The 16,532-nt window shown below is 41.4% G+C and overlaps 1 protein-coding gene across 6 annotated transcripts in view; it reads left to right on the top strand.

The window, feature by feature from the left end:
* LOC146313145 (RNA-binding motif, single-stranded-interacting protein 3) overlaps nt 1-16,532 on the top strand; it is a 400,986-nt gene that overhangs the window by 171,731 nt on the left and 212,723 nt on the right. For 5 of the 6 annotated variants that reach the window (XM_084738576.1, XM_084738570.1, XM_084738571.1 and 2 more), the window contains one exon: nt 5,949-6,106. In XM_084738576.1, the coding sequence (XP_084594702.1) occupies nt 5,949-6,106 (158 nt within the window). The remainder of the gene's footprint in view (nt 1-5,948; nt 6,107-16,532) is intronic. The other variant, XM_084738573.1, reaches the window with a different exon arrangement.

Here is a 16,532-nt window from a genome sequence, read left to right as displayed (position 1 = left end):
CAGAAACAAGCATTTGAAGAGTCTCTTCTTTTGGCAGTTCTTGCACAGTTTGCTCATCCTACACATCTAAACTTTTGCAGTTCCTTTTCTCCCTTTGCCTTGATATACAACCCCCAATTACAAAAAACAGAATGCATTTCAGATCTTTTTCAACTTGTATTAATTTAAATACAGTTCAAAGACAGTATATTAATCTTTAAACTGATAGACTTTTTTGTAAATATTAACTTATATTCAGTTTGATGCATGCAACATGTTCCAAAAAGTTGTGTCAAGGGCAACATAAGACTGGGGAAGTTGTTGAATGCTAAAAATACCTGTTTGTCATTCTCAAGTAAGGTTGGGGCAAAGTTCACCACTTTGTGAAAAACTGCAGAAAAACATCAGGAAAAAAGTCAGACAGAACAACGTTTCTCAACACAAAACTACAAGAAATGTATGGATTTCACCATCTGCAATCCACACTATCATGAAAAAAGATTCAGAGAATCTGGTGAAATCTTTGCACATAAGGGGCAAGTCTTAAAACCAACATTGAATGCCTGTGACCTTTGACCCCTTAGGCAGCACTACATTAACAACCCGCATAATTGGATACTTCATAGGCTTCTTCAAGGATACTTCATGGGCCTGGCAACAGTTTGGAAAACTGTTTTTAGCAAACACAAGTTTGTCGATGCATCTACAAATGTAAATTAAGACTCTACCATTCAAAACAAAAGCCATATACAGTATCATCATCCAGAAAGGTTGCTGACTTCTCTGAGATGGACTGACACAAAGTAGAAAAGTGCTGTGGTCTCATGTGTGTGACGTCAGGGACATCCCTGCTTATTTCAACAACACAATACCAAGACACTTTCTGCACGTGTTGCAACAGTGTGGCTTTGTTGTAAAAGACTTGCAGTCCAGACCTGTCTCCTATTGAAAATGTGTGGTGCATTATGAAGCACAACACACAACAACGGAGTCCCCGGACTGTTGAGTACCTGAATTAATATATCAAGCAAGAGTGGGAAAGAATTTCACTTTAAAAACTTTAACAACACAGTGGTGAACTTTACAGACTGTTTTGAAACGTGTTGCAGCCATCAAATTGTACATATCTTGTCTTTGTAGTGTACTCCATTAAATATGGGTCGAAAAGTTTTTGCAACTCGTTGCAATCTGCATATGCAGAGGCAGATACAAGCACTTGAGGAACCTCCTTTTTTGGCAGTTCTTGCACGTTTTTGCTTATCCTACATGTCTAAACTTTGCACTCCTCAGGAATACGACGTTTACTCCCTTTGTACAACTTTGATATGATTTGAAATAAAAACATAAAAGAAAAAAACACCACTAAGTCTTCAAGAATCCGACATTAAACCCACTCACCCTGTCCCGCCATCCACCCACCAGTCGCCATTCCTCGGAGACCTTCGGCACCCATTCCATTCTTCATCCCGAGGGACTCTTCCGGCCTTTTTTCTTTCCCCTCGGATAACTTCGCTCTCTGCCTTCTCGCCCAACACTGTAAGTAATGGGCTGGTGTTGACCCTCTATGCCTCATTGTGTAAGATTTCAGCTTCTGACCTTAAAAAATGAAAGCAAATCGATAGGGCGGGACACATGAATTCCAAAGCCCAGGATACAAGCCAAGCCCGGAGCCCAGGGAGGAGAAGAAGGAGGAGGAGGAGGGCTGTGTGTATTACTGAAGGGCTAAAACAAAGAAAGAAAGAGAGAGAGGCTTTCAATTAACCTTCAGCGCTGACAGAAACTCTGTGTAGTGTCTCCTGTTTGTGCTGGTGCTTTTGTACGTGTCACACAATATGTTAAGCACTGTGTGTGTAATTTAAGCTACAGTGGACTAAGGAGAAATGAAAGCAAGAGGCGAGAGGAGGGGGACATAAGGTGAATGCCCCAAAGTCGAGGTTTGAACTGCAGCTGTGCGCATTCCAGTGACTTTGAGTGGGAGAAAATAACTCCCATGGAGCACTCAAGAGATTAAGATTCTTCTATACGACCGCTGCGGCATGAAAACGTGAGTGACTGGAGACTTTCATTCTAGCCTGTGCAACCAGGGCTACCAAAGCAGTATGGAGCACAATCTGCTGGAGGAGGGGGGACAGTGGAATCAAAGTTATAGACTTGACCCTTGAATTACACTTAAGTCACAACAATGGCAACTTCAGAGTTGAACTTAACTGCTGTGTAGAGATGAAACAGTATGAAAGTGTCATATCATAAAAAATTATCACAGTTTAATGATTTGAAAAGTCATGTGCATTGTTGCAAACAAACCCACAGACTGTTGCTAACTTTGGTTGATGCTAGGCAGCATTTACGGAGAGTTTTTCAAAGCGTGATAATCAAACATGATTTTAAAGATGACTGAAATCTGAGTAATGACTTGAACACAATTAACTCTCGTGTTTTATCCTTTTGTTGAGTTGACAGAGGCCAGGAAACAAGAGAGGTTGGCTATATTTGAACTGGGAACATTGTAGTTCATGGTTGACAACTTATCCTTGAAGCTGTTGGGGCGCCCATTAAACCAGGGTTAGGTGGTTTATTTCTGGCTTCACTGGACAAAAGTTTCATAATAACCAAACATGATTTAATTCAAGTGGTCTAAAATAAAAGTAGACTTCTGCGCCTCCTCTTGGCTCTCATTTCAGGCTTTAGAAAATTTAGCCTGTGACAGGAGACTTTGGCCAGTCACAGGTCAGTAAAATAGGTGATTGTTTCCCAAAATGTCAGCATTTGATGACCTGGGAATGAGACTCGTCAATAGGGCTGTGTATTGGTAGTAGTACCAATTCCAGGTAGTACTGAAACTTGTCCAGTCAAACAATGCCTGCATCCAATCCTCTTTATACCCAGATCTAGAAAAAAATGCCTGTTTATATGGTTTTGCCACCAAAATGTTCAAAAGTATGGCTCTGCTACACATGTGGTGTCTGATAAAAAAAATAAATGCATAAAATGTGGATGGATTATTTCAGGAAAAATTGTGAGTATGATTCACATGATGAAAGACCAAATAAAGCATGAAGAAAACTTCAGGGTGGACAGCAGCACCATCTTCCCTGAGAATCACTGCGCTACACCTTTACCTGATTCAAAAAACAAACAAACAAAAAAAACCAAAAACAGAGCAATACATATAAATAATTCAACAACAGCAGGCCTCACACACTTAAAGCAGACTGAATTATTAGACTTGTGTGTAGAAAGGAGTGATATGGTCACTGGTCACAGATTTGAAAGCAAAAATGTTGCAGACCTGAGAGACTTTGTATTTTCTTATGAAGACTTTTGACCTGACATGGACATGCCCTACAGGACTTGAATCCTGACAGTTGGAGTTGCCCCAGAGGACTTAAAACAGCTCTGGCGATGGTGCACTGTACGTGGCCTCTGTGTGAAAAAGGTGTTTCTGTGTTGTCACATGGTGTGTGTGTGTGTGTGCACAAACATAGATGTGTGTACAGTGTGCGAGTGTGTGTGTCCAGCAGCACAGCGAGTGGCTGCCCATCAGTTCCACTTAGCTCAGCGTGGTAATTGGCCGTCCATTGATGGACGTGGCTCCCTCTTCACGCTCCAGGGACCCCGGCTCTTTGTCTGAGAAGTGGGAGGCAACACGCTGGCATGGCACACACGCTTAAAATAGCGCATCAAATCAGCCATGCTTCGGCAGCCGCTGCTAACGTGTGGGGCGGATTGGAGGGCTAATGGTGTGTGTGTGTGTGTGTGTGTGTGTGTGTCTGTGTTTAACTGTGTGTATGTGCTTTTACGGCATGGTATGGGGTCCTATGGTTCTCTCTGGGGAGGATAGAGGGTTAATGTGGTTAACTGGAGCTGGTGGTGGTATTTAGTCATGTCCCCCTCTCTCCCTGACCATTTTTTCTTTTCTGTTTCATCCATCACTCACTTACTTTATTGCAGTGTGCATCGTCTCTTTCTCTCTTCTTCTGTTTCTCTGCCTCGCTCTGTCTTTCCGCTCATGCCCACAGGGCCCTGCTTCTCTCTTTCTGTCACTATGTGCAGTGTCCCTGCAATAGAGATATAAATGGGCTGTGAGCAGGGGGCCCTGACTCCTATACCATAAATCTACACTAACAGCACAACAGACACATGAGCAGGGCAGGGGAGGGTGAAGAGAGGGAGAGGAAGAAGAAGAAAGGGAGGGAATCACAAATCTAATACATTTTGAATACATCTCGGAAGAAAGAGATTATGCTGAAAAAAGACGTTCATATTGAGCTGTTTATGAAACTGGCTGGAGAGGATTTCTGCATCAAGATATCACACCCATGGAGGTGTAAATTGTTTTACAGTGTGTTGAAATTGGTTTTGAGGGTATGAATAGTAAGCAGGAAGTTGCCATCATTTACAACTGTTATAAGCTGCTGGAAGTCTTATGATCCCTAATTTCGGAGCGTGCTCTTGGTGACATGTTTACTTAAAATAAAACGTATAAACTAGTTTGCACTTTTGACTTAAGTCATGTTTAGACAAAAGATCTGTGGTGGAAGAAGTATTCAGATCATTGTGTTAAGTAAAAGTAGTAACACCACACTGTGAAAATATTCGACTACAATAAAACTTTACTTATGTTAAAGTATATAAGTATTATCCTGAGGGGAGGGAACTAATTCCAACTACTTAAATTACTGTAATTAAGTCTTTTATTTCCTTTTTTTTCTGTACTTGTACTTTTATGAGAATTTTTTCAAGTCTGTAATTTTACTCGTTCTTAAGTACGTAATCTACTCAGTTACTGTTAAAATCATAATTAAGTACTGAGTAATACAGCTGCATATTTGTAGCCTATAAGGCTATCTGATCGCGAACGGGTCCATAAGAACCATCATGCATAGATGAAAACAAAAATGAAATGCTGCAGTGGGCAAAGGTTTGGGGAGGTGACAGAACAGAACAGGAGTTTGGAGTAATTTTGACTGAAGATCTTCAAATGAATACCTGCTATTGATAATGCATCAACCATCAAAGGTTAAAAAGTAATTAATACTAAGAATCCTTTGTACTTTTACTTAAGTGTTTTTAACACCAGTAGTTTCTCTTGTGGTTGAGGAGCCTTTCAGTTCTCATTCCCCCACTGCAGTTTACTTAAAGGACCAACTGTGCATCCCAAAAATGAATAATGCAGTTCAAACTCCATCAACATATTGCTCAGTTTAACCATTATAAACATCTACTCCCTCTAAGAGATTATTAATGATTTATTATGCCTCATTAACAGACATTCACTGATTCTACAGACATTCAGCATTAATTTGAACTCTTAATTAATGTGAAATGGGCAAAGCAAAACACAAGTTACAAATTAAAATGAACAAGAATGAGAATAAAAACACCACGGCTATACCGTTGTTGTCACAGAAGCCAGTATTTCAACTTATTTTATGATCTATTCCTTTAAATATATTCCAAAAATCCTGTTTAATTAGAAAAAGTGAAGTGTATACAGAGATACAACTGAGAGCTAACTTTTTTTTTTTACTTTTCTTTGTCATTGCACAGACCTCTTTTCCTCTACTTAAAAAAAGCTTTCCCTGCAGTGTATTCTTATTTGAAACTGCGGTCTGTTGTCTTGAGATTTTACTCATTAATATCTGCTGCTGCTGGGTTGAATGTTTTCATCTCTCGCTGACCCTGATCTTCTCTCAATATCGCTGCTACCTTAAACTGTCTCCTCTCATAACTGCGGTGACACTGAACTGGTTGTGTCGGCTGTTTCATCAAAAGATGTATTTTTTCCCATTCTTTCTCACACAGTCTTCCTCTGCCTCAGAAATGTTTAAGCTTTTAATTTTTTTTACCCCTCACGTCTCAGTGATTTTAACTCTTTCACGTGTCATCGTGTGTCATGTCTTAGAAATTAAATCTATTTTTAGCCGTTGTGTGTTAAATCTTTCCTCTCTTTCCTCTTGTTTTCCCAGCAGCCCTATGCTCCACCCCCTCATCCCATGGCTCCTCCCAGCCCTAGCACCAACAGCTGCAGCCAGGGAGGGGCAGAGCAGCTGAGTAAGACCAACCTGTATATCCGAGGCCTGCCACCTGGGACCACCGACCAGGACCTCATCAAACTCTGCCAACCGTGAGTACTGGGAACAATCACACTTAAACACAGAGGGTCCTCTGTCACTCCTGCCAATACCAGTATGGGCTATACTTGGCCATGATGTGTTTCTTATACTGTATGTATTCAGCAGTACACAGTGCACAGTATGATAGAATAGATGCTGAACGTGGACAAGATGCAGAACCAATTTGTGTTTGGAAACACCGGCGAATGTACCGTAGCTGTAGCTCATGAACATCAAACCATGAAGCCAAGCTAGTAAATGTCAGTCAAAGCTGAGCCACCTGGCTACCAGGTGTAGTCGTCTCACCAGACCCAAAATTGACTCATTTTTACTCGCTGACTGTAGCGAGTAACGTGCTTACAGACACCAAACAACTACTTCATATTTCTTCTTTTGGAGGAAAACATCATAGTGTACAACTGTGTATTTAGGAGACCTTGTGTAGCATCACAATATCAGATTTTCACTGATTTTCACAAAGTCAGTTTCATTTTTAACTTTGTTTATTGTGCATTTTGTCTCTTTTTTTCAAAATGAATTACACTCTTATAATGTATATGTATAACTTTAGCAGTCAAAACACATTTTTCATGTTTTAGGCAAGACCATATGTAATAAGGAAGGAAGAAATATGAGTTCCAAACCTGACTGCTTTGGTGTGTCATCTGGTGGTATCAATATTTACATTACCGACACCACACAACATTAATCAGCGTCATAATGAACATGATATAAACTGCATATGTCGCTTGAACTTCACTACAGCTGTTTGCTGCCTGTGATCTGTCACTGTCTGACTGAACAGCCTCTTGGTAGTGATCTTTTACGATTTGAAATTTGTGAATACGAATACAGATCTCTTATTCTGTTAGCATTCAGAGGCTGCTTGTGTGACTGCTGCAATTTTAGATATAGTCTGCCTAATAAAGTCAGTGATCACTCAAAGGTAAAAGATTCTTAGGTAGATTTCTTGAGCGCTGTTGGCTTAAGAAAGTAAACTAGACCTACATATGTTCTAAATATATTCCCATATGTTCTGAATATTTTAAAAGATGTTTTTCACAGTTTCCCCTTATTATATTTCCTGGGAAAGGGGACATGGTTTGGATGGGCATTCCTGGGAATCACGTTTCCTGGGACTAAACCTTATCCCACCAGAATCCCACAAGAATCATGTGTCTCACAGGATTCCTGAAAAATTCTCTAATCATAACTGTAACTGAAGAGATGCATTATTTAAATGTTATTATCATGAGTGCATTGTGACTGTACATGCATCTGTGTATGTTGGTAATAAAATATTGTAAAACATTTCATGTAAAATGCTGCTATATAGCGGTCATTCTAGTAGACAGACATTAGACCTGTGCATCTATACAAATGACATATTAAAGACCACAAATGCCAAACTGATCAAACAGAAAAGTTCACCGCTGAGAAGAAAATTACAGGCATGAAAAAAGGTCCATGTACAATACCTTGCACACCCCATTAAACTGCTACCAACTGAGTGTATTTTAGGGACACACACACAAAGGTGCTCATAAAGCTCTGCCAAATGTTCTTGATAGAGAAAACACACATACACACCTGCCTGCACACAGCTCAATAAGGCCTAATAAAGCTTAGATTGGACCACGTCCCCCAGGAATCACAGACCAAGACCTCATCAAGCTGTAACAAACAGTCACGGGGGCTTTCTTTCTCTCTGTGTCTCTGTCTCTCACACACACACTGACACACACACACACAAGCAGCTTTGTTCAGCTCCATTAGGCCCTTTCACTTCTAAAATGGTGAAAAGGGGGTCAAGATCATTAATGGAGACACGGCCAGCAGATTGTGAAATACAGGCCATGAGCGAGTCTGTCTGGTTGCATAACCTTTTCTTGGCCATATTTCCAGAAATGTCCTGGTCAAACGCGGCCAATTATTCAATGATCCTTTGGAGACGGGAACATGCTGTCCAGTATACTTGGTAATGCTCCCGGTAGCCGTGTCATAAGTCATGCATTTATTCTTGATACTGACCCATCAAAATTCCATTAGCATGAGAGGCGGCCTGATAAGATTTGGAAAAGCACTCAGCATTTTGACATTGCATATCTCTCGCTTAGCCCTAACATTCAGCCAGTTGTACAGAGTTGGACAGTTTCAATTTCATTTCTAATTCCATATGATCTTGAATATTTGGAGCATAACTATTTGGAAGGGCAAACCATGTCGGAGCTTATGTAAAATACCTCGGTAGTGTGCATGTTTGCGACTGTAGATTTGCATCCTAATATAAACTCTTTCTCCTGTGTGTTTGGAAAGCTACTGACTTTGCCTGTTATTGCTTGGATCTGCCGTGCTGTCCTCTAGTGGCTGTCCTCTTGTTCAGCTGTTTCCACTGCTCCTCTCTCTGTCTCTCTCTGCTTGTATCTCCCATCCTTCCCTCTGTGTGTATCGCCTGCCTAAGAGCCCCCAAGGTTGCCCGAGGTGTGCTGTGCCAGTGAAAATCCAATGCCACTGAAACTTTAATTAGCCAGACCATGTTTCAGTGGCAGGCGGGTGGCAGCATTCTAGAAAAGGTCATGCGACTGTTCTGCAGTCTGCAGCACCCTGGGTCCCCCTCGGGTTTTTCCCCAGATGCACAGTCCCCCTCCAGCACCCAGCGCCTCCTCTCCTGCCCCTCAGACCCATCGGCTCTCCCTGATGAGGCTAAGAGCTGTGTTAAACATGAAACCTTACTAAACGTGGTACTGCTGCTATAGGAAAAAAAAAGCAAAACTGTCACATAAGCTTGCTTAACAATTTTTCATCATTAGTATATCATGGGTCTGTCCGCTCTCTGATGCCTTACTGAACATGAATATATTTGTGTGCACTAAGGCTGTGACAGTATGGATTTTTTCTTACTACAACAACAAAGCAACATCTTCCAGTGGGATGGCAGTTTACAGCAACTGCCTCAATAATTACATTTTATTGGACTTTATTAAAGCATACTTTCATAAACATAGCTAGCTTCTTTATGGAATTGGGCTGTACATACTTGTCTGTTGTTTCCCAACTGCTGGAACAGTGAAGGAGGTTAGCCCCAGAGTAAGTTGAGTAGGAAAGGCTAATGTTAGGCTAATGCTAATGGTACTGTTATACCTTTATAATGTTGCCTCCTTTGCAATCGTATCTCTTTCAAAACCTTGATATGCAGAGTCTTTATAGAATAAAATAAATTCATAAGACATTTAAGACCCACTGTCTTCTGTAGTTAGTTAGCATTTTTTTTCCATCTTCTAAAGCTGTTGTTTTGTTGTTAGCATGTTGTTAGCCACCCACTGGCAATCCCAAGATGCCTTAGGTTAAGTCTGTCAACAGATCAGAAGCTGTGTTCCTAACTGTGTGTGACAGTGCGGATCCATAGATGTATTAAGAGATTGATGCACTGATCTCAACATTGAAAATAACAATAACAATAATAATAACTTTATTTATATAGCACCTTTCATACATAACATGCAACTCAAAGTGCTTTACGATGTGGCATTAAAAATGACAACATAGGCAAAAACAGACAAGACAGAAATACATAAAATCACAATAATAACATAAAATCAGAGTAAAAAATTAAAAACAGGCATTAAAAGACACAATGGAGGATCACAAAATGAACTTTTGAACTGAAAATTTGTAATAATGAGCTCAACTTTACAGTAGGCATCACATGACCACATTGTAGAAAACACATATGCATCGTAGCTTCAGTGACTTACGTGAGCTTTTGGAGGGAAAAAGCCATGACATCATTGATACTGACTTTCTTGACTTGGGAAATTATGTTTTAAATTGACAAACATCATGTGTGTGATTTATCACATGACACAAACAGGATCAAAAAATAATTTGTCTCTCACCGTTGACTACAGTTCATATTTTTTCTGAAGTCAGGGCGCATGGTGGTCCACCGGAAGGGGCGTGACTCAGGCTCTCTATTACGGCAATGGTCATAACCCTGGCATGCACATGCTCTTGCACGGGGCCTTGTGAGTGCTGGCAGGGAGACAAATCAAAGCTTGGTTCTTGGGCCTGGGTTTGTTGTGTCACACACACTGTAAAGCAGTTCTTGCCGCCCTGGTTCACCACTATCTCAAAAGCAAACAAGCTGCCGCCAAACTGATGCATTCTTGACAGTGCGCCATATCATAGCTGCTGATTGGGGGCTGTTGCTCGCCGCCTGAGAGATGCCAGAAAAATAAATGCCGTCTACTGTGGTTGTAACCCCGTCCTTGTGAACTCTAATATTTTCCTGCCAAGATCCTGTCATGTTTTCAGTAACCCTCATCAAGGCCCCACAACCTCCTGAAGTTCACAGTTTTCTCAAACACAGGAGTTCAGATTTCTAGATTTAAACAAACACAACAAATCTGTTCTAACCAATTGCTCATTTTGGTCAGTCTTAATTCTTTATTATGTCCACAATATGTAATTTACCCAGTGCTGGTTGAAAAGATAAATCCCCACTGTATAAATACAAGAGTATTGACAAATTGTTCCTCTTCCAAAGCAGCCACATGCTACACTAGTGTGCAAGAGGAGCGTTAATAGTGGCTAGGCCTGTTTGTAACAGGATACCATAAGGATGTTCTTCCCTGTATACTGACAATATTGCTGGAGCTACTGTTGTTGTTAGCTACAATTCTTGTTTTTATGTTTGGTGGTGCTGACTATACTTGATATAGAACAGGGTCTGGCAATTGTTTGAATCTATCGCCTGTCAACGATGGGCTGAATTCATCGCTGGTTGGATTTCTTGGCCGATTTTTGGGGCAATATTTGTCATTTTACTTTTGCTAATGTATTGGTCTGCAGAGTTACAGCTGCTGCTCCAGACTGCGTTCTCATCCAGCGCTGCAGTACCCACCCACTCAGCTGGACCAAGAGTGCACTAAGCTGGGTGGGAAGTGAGAGATAAACAGCCTGCAGAGCCTGGCTTTTTGCATTGTTTTCACACAGAGATTTGAGGAAGATACGTCAGTAAACGATGGATGGGCTGATGATGGTCAACTGGAGAATTTTAACATATTGCCTAATCCTAATGTGGAAGCTCTACAGACATGTTGTGCGTCAACATGCTAAAAGAGTTGCCATTTTAACTTTAATTTTTGGTAAACAGTTTGCAACCAATGAACGTAAACATGAACGTTGTTCACTCCTGAGAGACTCAACCGTGCTCACCTTGTCAGCTGAGTAAAAAAGAATTGCGATCACAGCAAAGAGAGAGAGAGAGTGTGCGAATATGGACAGAAATGTTGAAAACTTTGGTTCATCATGTAGCAGGAAGTGTCTGACCATAGCTACACTGGACTGGAGTTTGTGTTACAGTGAGAAACAGACCGATAGTTCAGCTCTTCTCTTCTGTCTCGTCCTCTTCATCTCAGATCAGTTCTCATGCATTGTGGTGCGTTCATTTTGCACAGAAAAGTTTAACTTGCGACTACCCACTTGAAAATTTCACCGGTATGTCAGTGTTCAAGTTTGCTCTCTGCTGCGCTGTATATCATTCTCAAATAGTAAACAGTAAATTGTTTTAATGATCTCTGGTCAGAGCAGCAGAAGGCAAAGGACTAGAAGTACAGTAAAGTAGTTGTTTCTTTAAAAAAAGTACTTTTTTTACTCTTGCAGTACTCGTAACAAGTAACTACCCACCCCTGTGCAGATGTCTATAGATGTGATGTCATGTCATTGTTAATACAGACGGGTTCAGCTGGCTTCCACCCCCAGCCTTACACACCCTGGTTACCAAGCCTTAAATTGCAAATACACAAACATGCAGCTAACAACAACTGCATATGAGATTATTTAAGTTACCGAGGCCAAGATTCTTCATTTGTGACCAGACACCTCCGTCAACCTCCCCGCGGTCACCGAGACCAAAAGTAAAGACTGAAGAACACCAAAGTTCTCACAGCGGTTGAAGTTACATGCCGAGAGCTGTTGAACGAGTAATTAAATGGATTCGGGTGGGTGCTTAATCTCTGTTTTATTCAGCTGGCTGGATGTTGGGTTCTCCGCAGCCGTCAGCCTGATATATGGGCGTAGAGAAGAGGCCAAAGGAGTGGAGTGGGGATTTGTTGGCTAAACACCCAGATAGTGAGAGGCCTTCCTCTTCGCCTGGCTGGCTGTGTGAGTAGAAGGATGGATGGATGAAGGGATAGAGGGATGGATAGAACAGCCGTTACTGTGAGAAAAATTCCTTGGCCTAACCAGCCAGGTTGAGGCACTGGGCCAACCCTAAGCCCAACACCAACCCCATCCAACCCAAAGATCGCTGCAGCCAGTACAGCCAACACAGCCAGCTCAGCCCCCAAACACTTTATTGCAAAGACTTTATAACCCGATTCACCAGCCTGCTATTAGGCAGCACCCACATTTTTCTTGTTTTCAATCCACCACCCAGGAGAGGCATAGAGAGGATGGAAGCAGGTAGTTGGACGAAAGGTTGAAAGGAAGAACGAGAGGGATTTCTTTTTTTTTTTCTTTACGAGGGCCCACACCTGTAACAACAGGGACAAAGCAGTTCACATTTTCTCTGCCAGCAGCCCAAATCCATAACTCAAACTGCCAAGAAAGCAAAGGACCCCGGAGGTCCCTAAACCCCCCAACTCCTCCTCTTCTTCCTCTTCAGTCCTGCACTGTTAGAATGAAAGGTTCCAAAAGTGTTCTTCCTGAAGGCATGAGGTTGTACCCAGAACATCTGCTTTTTTTGACAAAAAGGTTCATCAAGGGTTGTTTGTAAGACTAGGGTCTCCATTAAGAAACATTTCATCCAAAGAGCCCTTTTTGGAAGAAACTATTTTTCCCAAGGTTTGTTTGTCCAATTATTTCCAAGAGTTCTCTGTAACCTCCTGAATGGGTTCTAGATAAAACACGTGGAATATAAAAAGGGTTCTTGGTAGAACTCCCTGGGTGGGTTCAAGTAAAACCCTTACAAGATGGAAAAGATAGAACCTACAAAGAGGGTTCTGTGTGGAATCATTACACAATATAATGGTTCTCCTTTAGAACCTCTGGGTGAAATCTTTTTGTAGTTTGTTTGAGGTGTTATCCTTTATGTTGGCTTCTAGATAGCACTCTCTTACATGGCTCCAAGTGGAACCTTTATGGTTCTAGTTAGCGCCTTTATTTCTAAGAGTGTACCTCCTCATCTGCTTCCTCTCTTCCCCTACTTCTCCTTCTGGTTCTCCTCACCCAATTTCAGTCATGGCCGAGCCACAGCTGTGCCCTCAGTCACGCTGGCGTTCGCCTCACTGCCACGGCCTGATCAAACGTACAGAGTGGGCCAAATCAAGAGCTAATCACCACCAATTGTCCAAATAACCTTTCCCGTGTGTGCTGAGGGAACGGTCGAGGGGGAGCCGGAGAATGAGGGGAGTACAGAGGAGGGAGAGAGCCATAAGGTATGCTAAGTAGATGAGGTGAGGGGAAGAGAAGGGAGGGGTGACCCTGGGACCACCTGTTTTTATGGAGCAGAGGCCCGGGCACTCAGCAGCACCACATTATCCCTAATGACTCTCTGTGGTCCACTGTTGACGTTAGCTGCCTAGCTATCAGAGCCGGCCTGTCCCATGGCTCTGTTTTTCAAAAAACCGACGGAGGAGAGACGTGTGAGCTAAGGTGTTTCAGCCCAGCCTAAAAGTACAACACATCCCATCACCCCGTCCCACCATGACAGCTGAACCAGAGCCAGACAGATATAACAGGAAGTATTATCTTCCCATGTTTTATCAGAAACATGTTGGGATTTATGTTTATGTGTAGGCTGATCAATAACAAGAATTTATATTACAAAAATGCCCAAAGATCAAGGTAAAGAAAACATTTAATCTTCATCAGTCTAACCACCAGCTGAAGTTTACTTTAAGTCGATTTCTCTTAGTGTTTTAGTGCCTCTGTGCCAGCAATAGCCGCGGTCAGAGATTTTATGTTTTCAGGTTGTCTGTCTGCCCTTTGCCATCTCAAGAATGCCTGAAGGGAATTTTTCAAATTTGGTACAAATGTCCATTTGGACTCAAACATGAACTGATTAGACTGGTCAAAGGTCACTGTTACCTCACTAAACATTTTAGGCGATAAGTTAAGAATTTATATGCTAATTATGACAAAATTACACAGAAATATCTGATTATATAAAACCATCAAATGATGACTTTTTTTTTAATCCAAAACATCAAAGGTCAGCTTCATGGTGAAATCATGATGTTCTGCCAAAACACTTAAAACACTTAAGTCTCTCAGTCCTCTGTCTCTGCTGTAAAAATAGAAGACAGCCTGTTTCTCTCTGGAAATTATTCACATGAGTCATGTCAATGTAGTGATAAGTTCAATTTTGCAACAACAACAAAAAAAGCACTAAATACCTTTTATTAATTTCCTTGAAGGTCTTCGCTTCATATGTTATATGAGTCTAAAATAGACATGGATGTAATCTGCAATTCAACTGCTTGGTGCAGACATACAACCACGAGGAGGTAATTTTTCCAACTTTTAAGTGGTATTAAACACTTACTTTGCTTTAACTTATCATTATGAATTAGATGCTGATTGCACAGCGTAATAGCTATAGAATAAGTCTTGCTATGCAAATCTGTCTGCCACCAGGCACGATATTATCTGGGAAAATGATGTCTCCATTATAGACTAAATGAATGAACAAATTCACACATTTTCTCTTGACGTCTTCTTCATTTCAGTACATATTTTGTGGGCCTTTTTGTTGCTGATCTCCACTGTTTTAACTTTTCACGTTGCAGCAGTGATGTAGAAGTGCACACTAGGGTGTGTCAGCACTGTCGGATGTGATTAAAGGTGTTGTGACCACACAAAAAGGTGAAATAGAAACTTTTAGCCAGATGATAATCAAACACTGCTTTTCAAAATGCTGTTAAGTAACAACCACATTTTAGAGATTCTATGTTTATATTAAAAAGGAAGGAACAACTTCAGTTTCGTTATTAGATCTTTACTGTATATTGGAGTAGGTCACAAAAATCCAGTGTTGGTCGAGTTCTAATCCAAACTCTGGTGTTTTTTCCTCTCTGGGGTTTTTTGTTTAATATCTTTCTCTACCTGTCTTTCTCCTCCTCCAACCCTAACACACCCTCCTCTCACCAACCATGCAGGGTAAAGTCGTGCGTCACTCAGGGCATGAACAGATAGCGGTGCTTAACCTCCGCAAAGTAGCGAGACAGCCACAGGAATGCCCAAACTAAACTACTCCTACAGCTCCAGCTTCATGCTGAGTAGAAGCATCTGCTATTCCTGGAACCACAACCCTCCACAGCCACTTTTCCTCCGTGTGAACGCCTTTTCTCGCCGTCTCACTATCCCCGTCTCTGTTCCACTCACCTCTCTCCACTTCTCTCTCTTTCTATTCTCCTCTGCTGCGCTCTCTCGCTCTCCCTCTTCTCTCTCATCTCCTCATCATGTTAATCTCTCCACTTCTCTGCTCCAGCAGAAGTGACATAGTTGTTGCATTGGCCGGGCCAAACTGACTAAAACGCTATGCCTTTTTCCTCCCCAAACATCGATTTTACAGGGAGGGTGAGCGGAGAAGCTGATTTGGCCTTAGGCTTATTTTCTGAATTATTTATCCCCCCATTACTGTATACATGACACGTAGACAGTTTGCCTATTTAGAGGCTGGAAAGAGTTTCTTTTCCACTTTTGCACTGAAGTTGACTCTTTTAACAATTAAAGGAGCAATATGTAACAATCAGTACAGCAGTCCAAATAACAAGTTGGAGCCATAGATGGTTCATTAAATAGGTTGAAATCCTATGCAGTCTATGGCTGAACTGAGATGTTTTCCCCATACTTGAGGAAGCTCAGGCAGGCTGCAGGAATACTGCCTGCAGATGATGAGTCCTTCGCTGTAAGTTGATCAGCTGTTTATAACTGACTGTCGCCTGTCAATGTACAGCTGAGCCCTTTATCGTGAAGACAAAAGCCGACCACTCTGAAAATACACTCTCCAGAGTTTGAGTTCAGTGACCGCCTGTCTCACTGCCCTCCAGACTCCATTAACATGTTGCTCAATTTAACATCAGTAACAGGGATGAATATCTGAATATTATTAATGATTTTTTTTTTATGACTCCTAAACAGACACTTATTCATTTGGCCAACATTCTGCATTAATTTGAAAAAGGCAAACAACAACACACGTTACAGCCCAGAATAGAAATTTGGAAGGGGAACATGCCGGCTGTAGCATTTTTATGAGTATTTCAAGTTAGCTGCTTAGAGTTAGAGTTGCTTAATCTCTGATGAAATGCCACGGCGATTTTATGATATATTACAGTAAATATATTAAAGATTTGTCCTTTAATGCTCCAAAAGTCATTTTCTTGAATAACATTTTAATTTTATGAGCTGCTCGTTTGGTTTGACTTTTGG

This window comes from Lutjanus erythropterus, chromosome 16, assembly GCF_056507025.1.
Source record: "Lutjanus erythropterus isolate fLutEry1 chromosome 16, fLutEry1.hap2, whole genome shotgun sequence".
Taxonomy (NCBI): Eukaryota; Metazoa; Chordata; class Actinopteri; order Lutjaniformes; family Lutjanidae; genus Lutjanus; species Lutjanus erythropterus.
The sequence above is the reverse complement of the archived record's forward strand: the minus strand, read 5'-3'. Positions and strand labels throughout refer to the sequence as shown.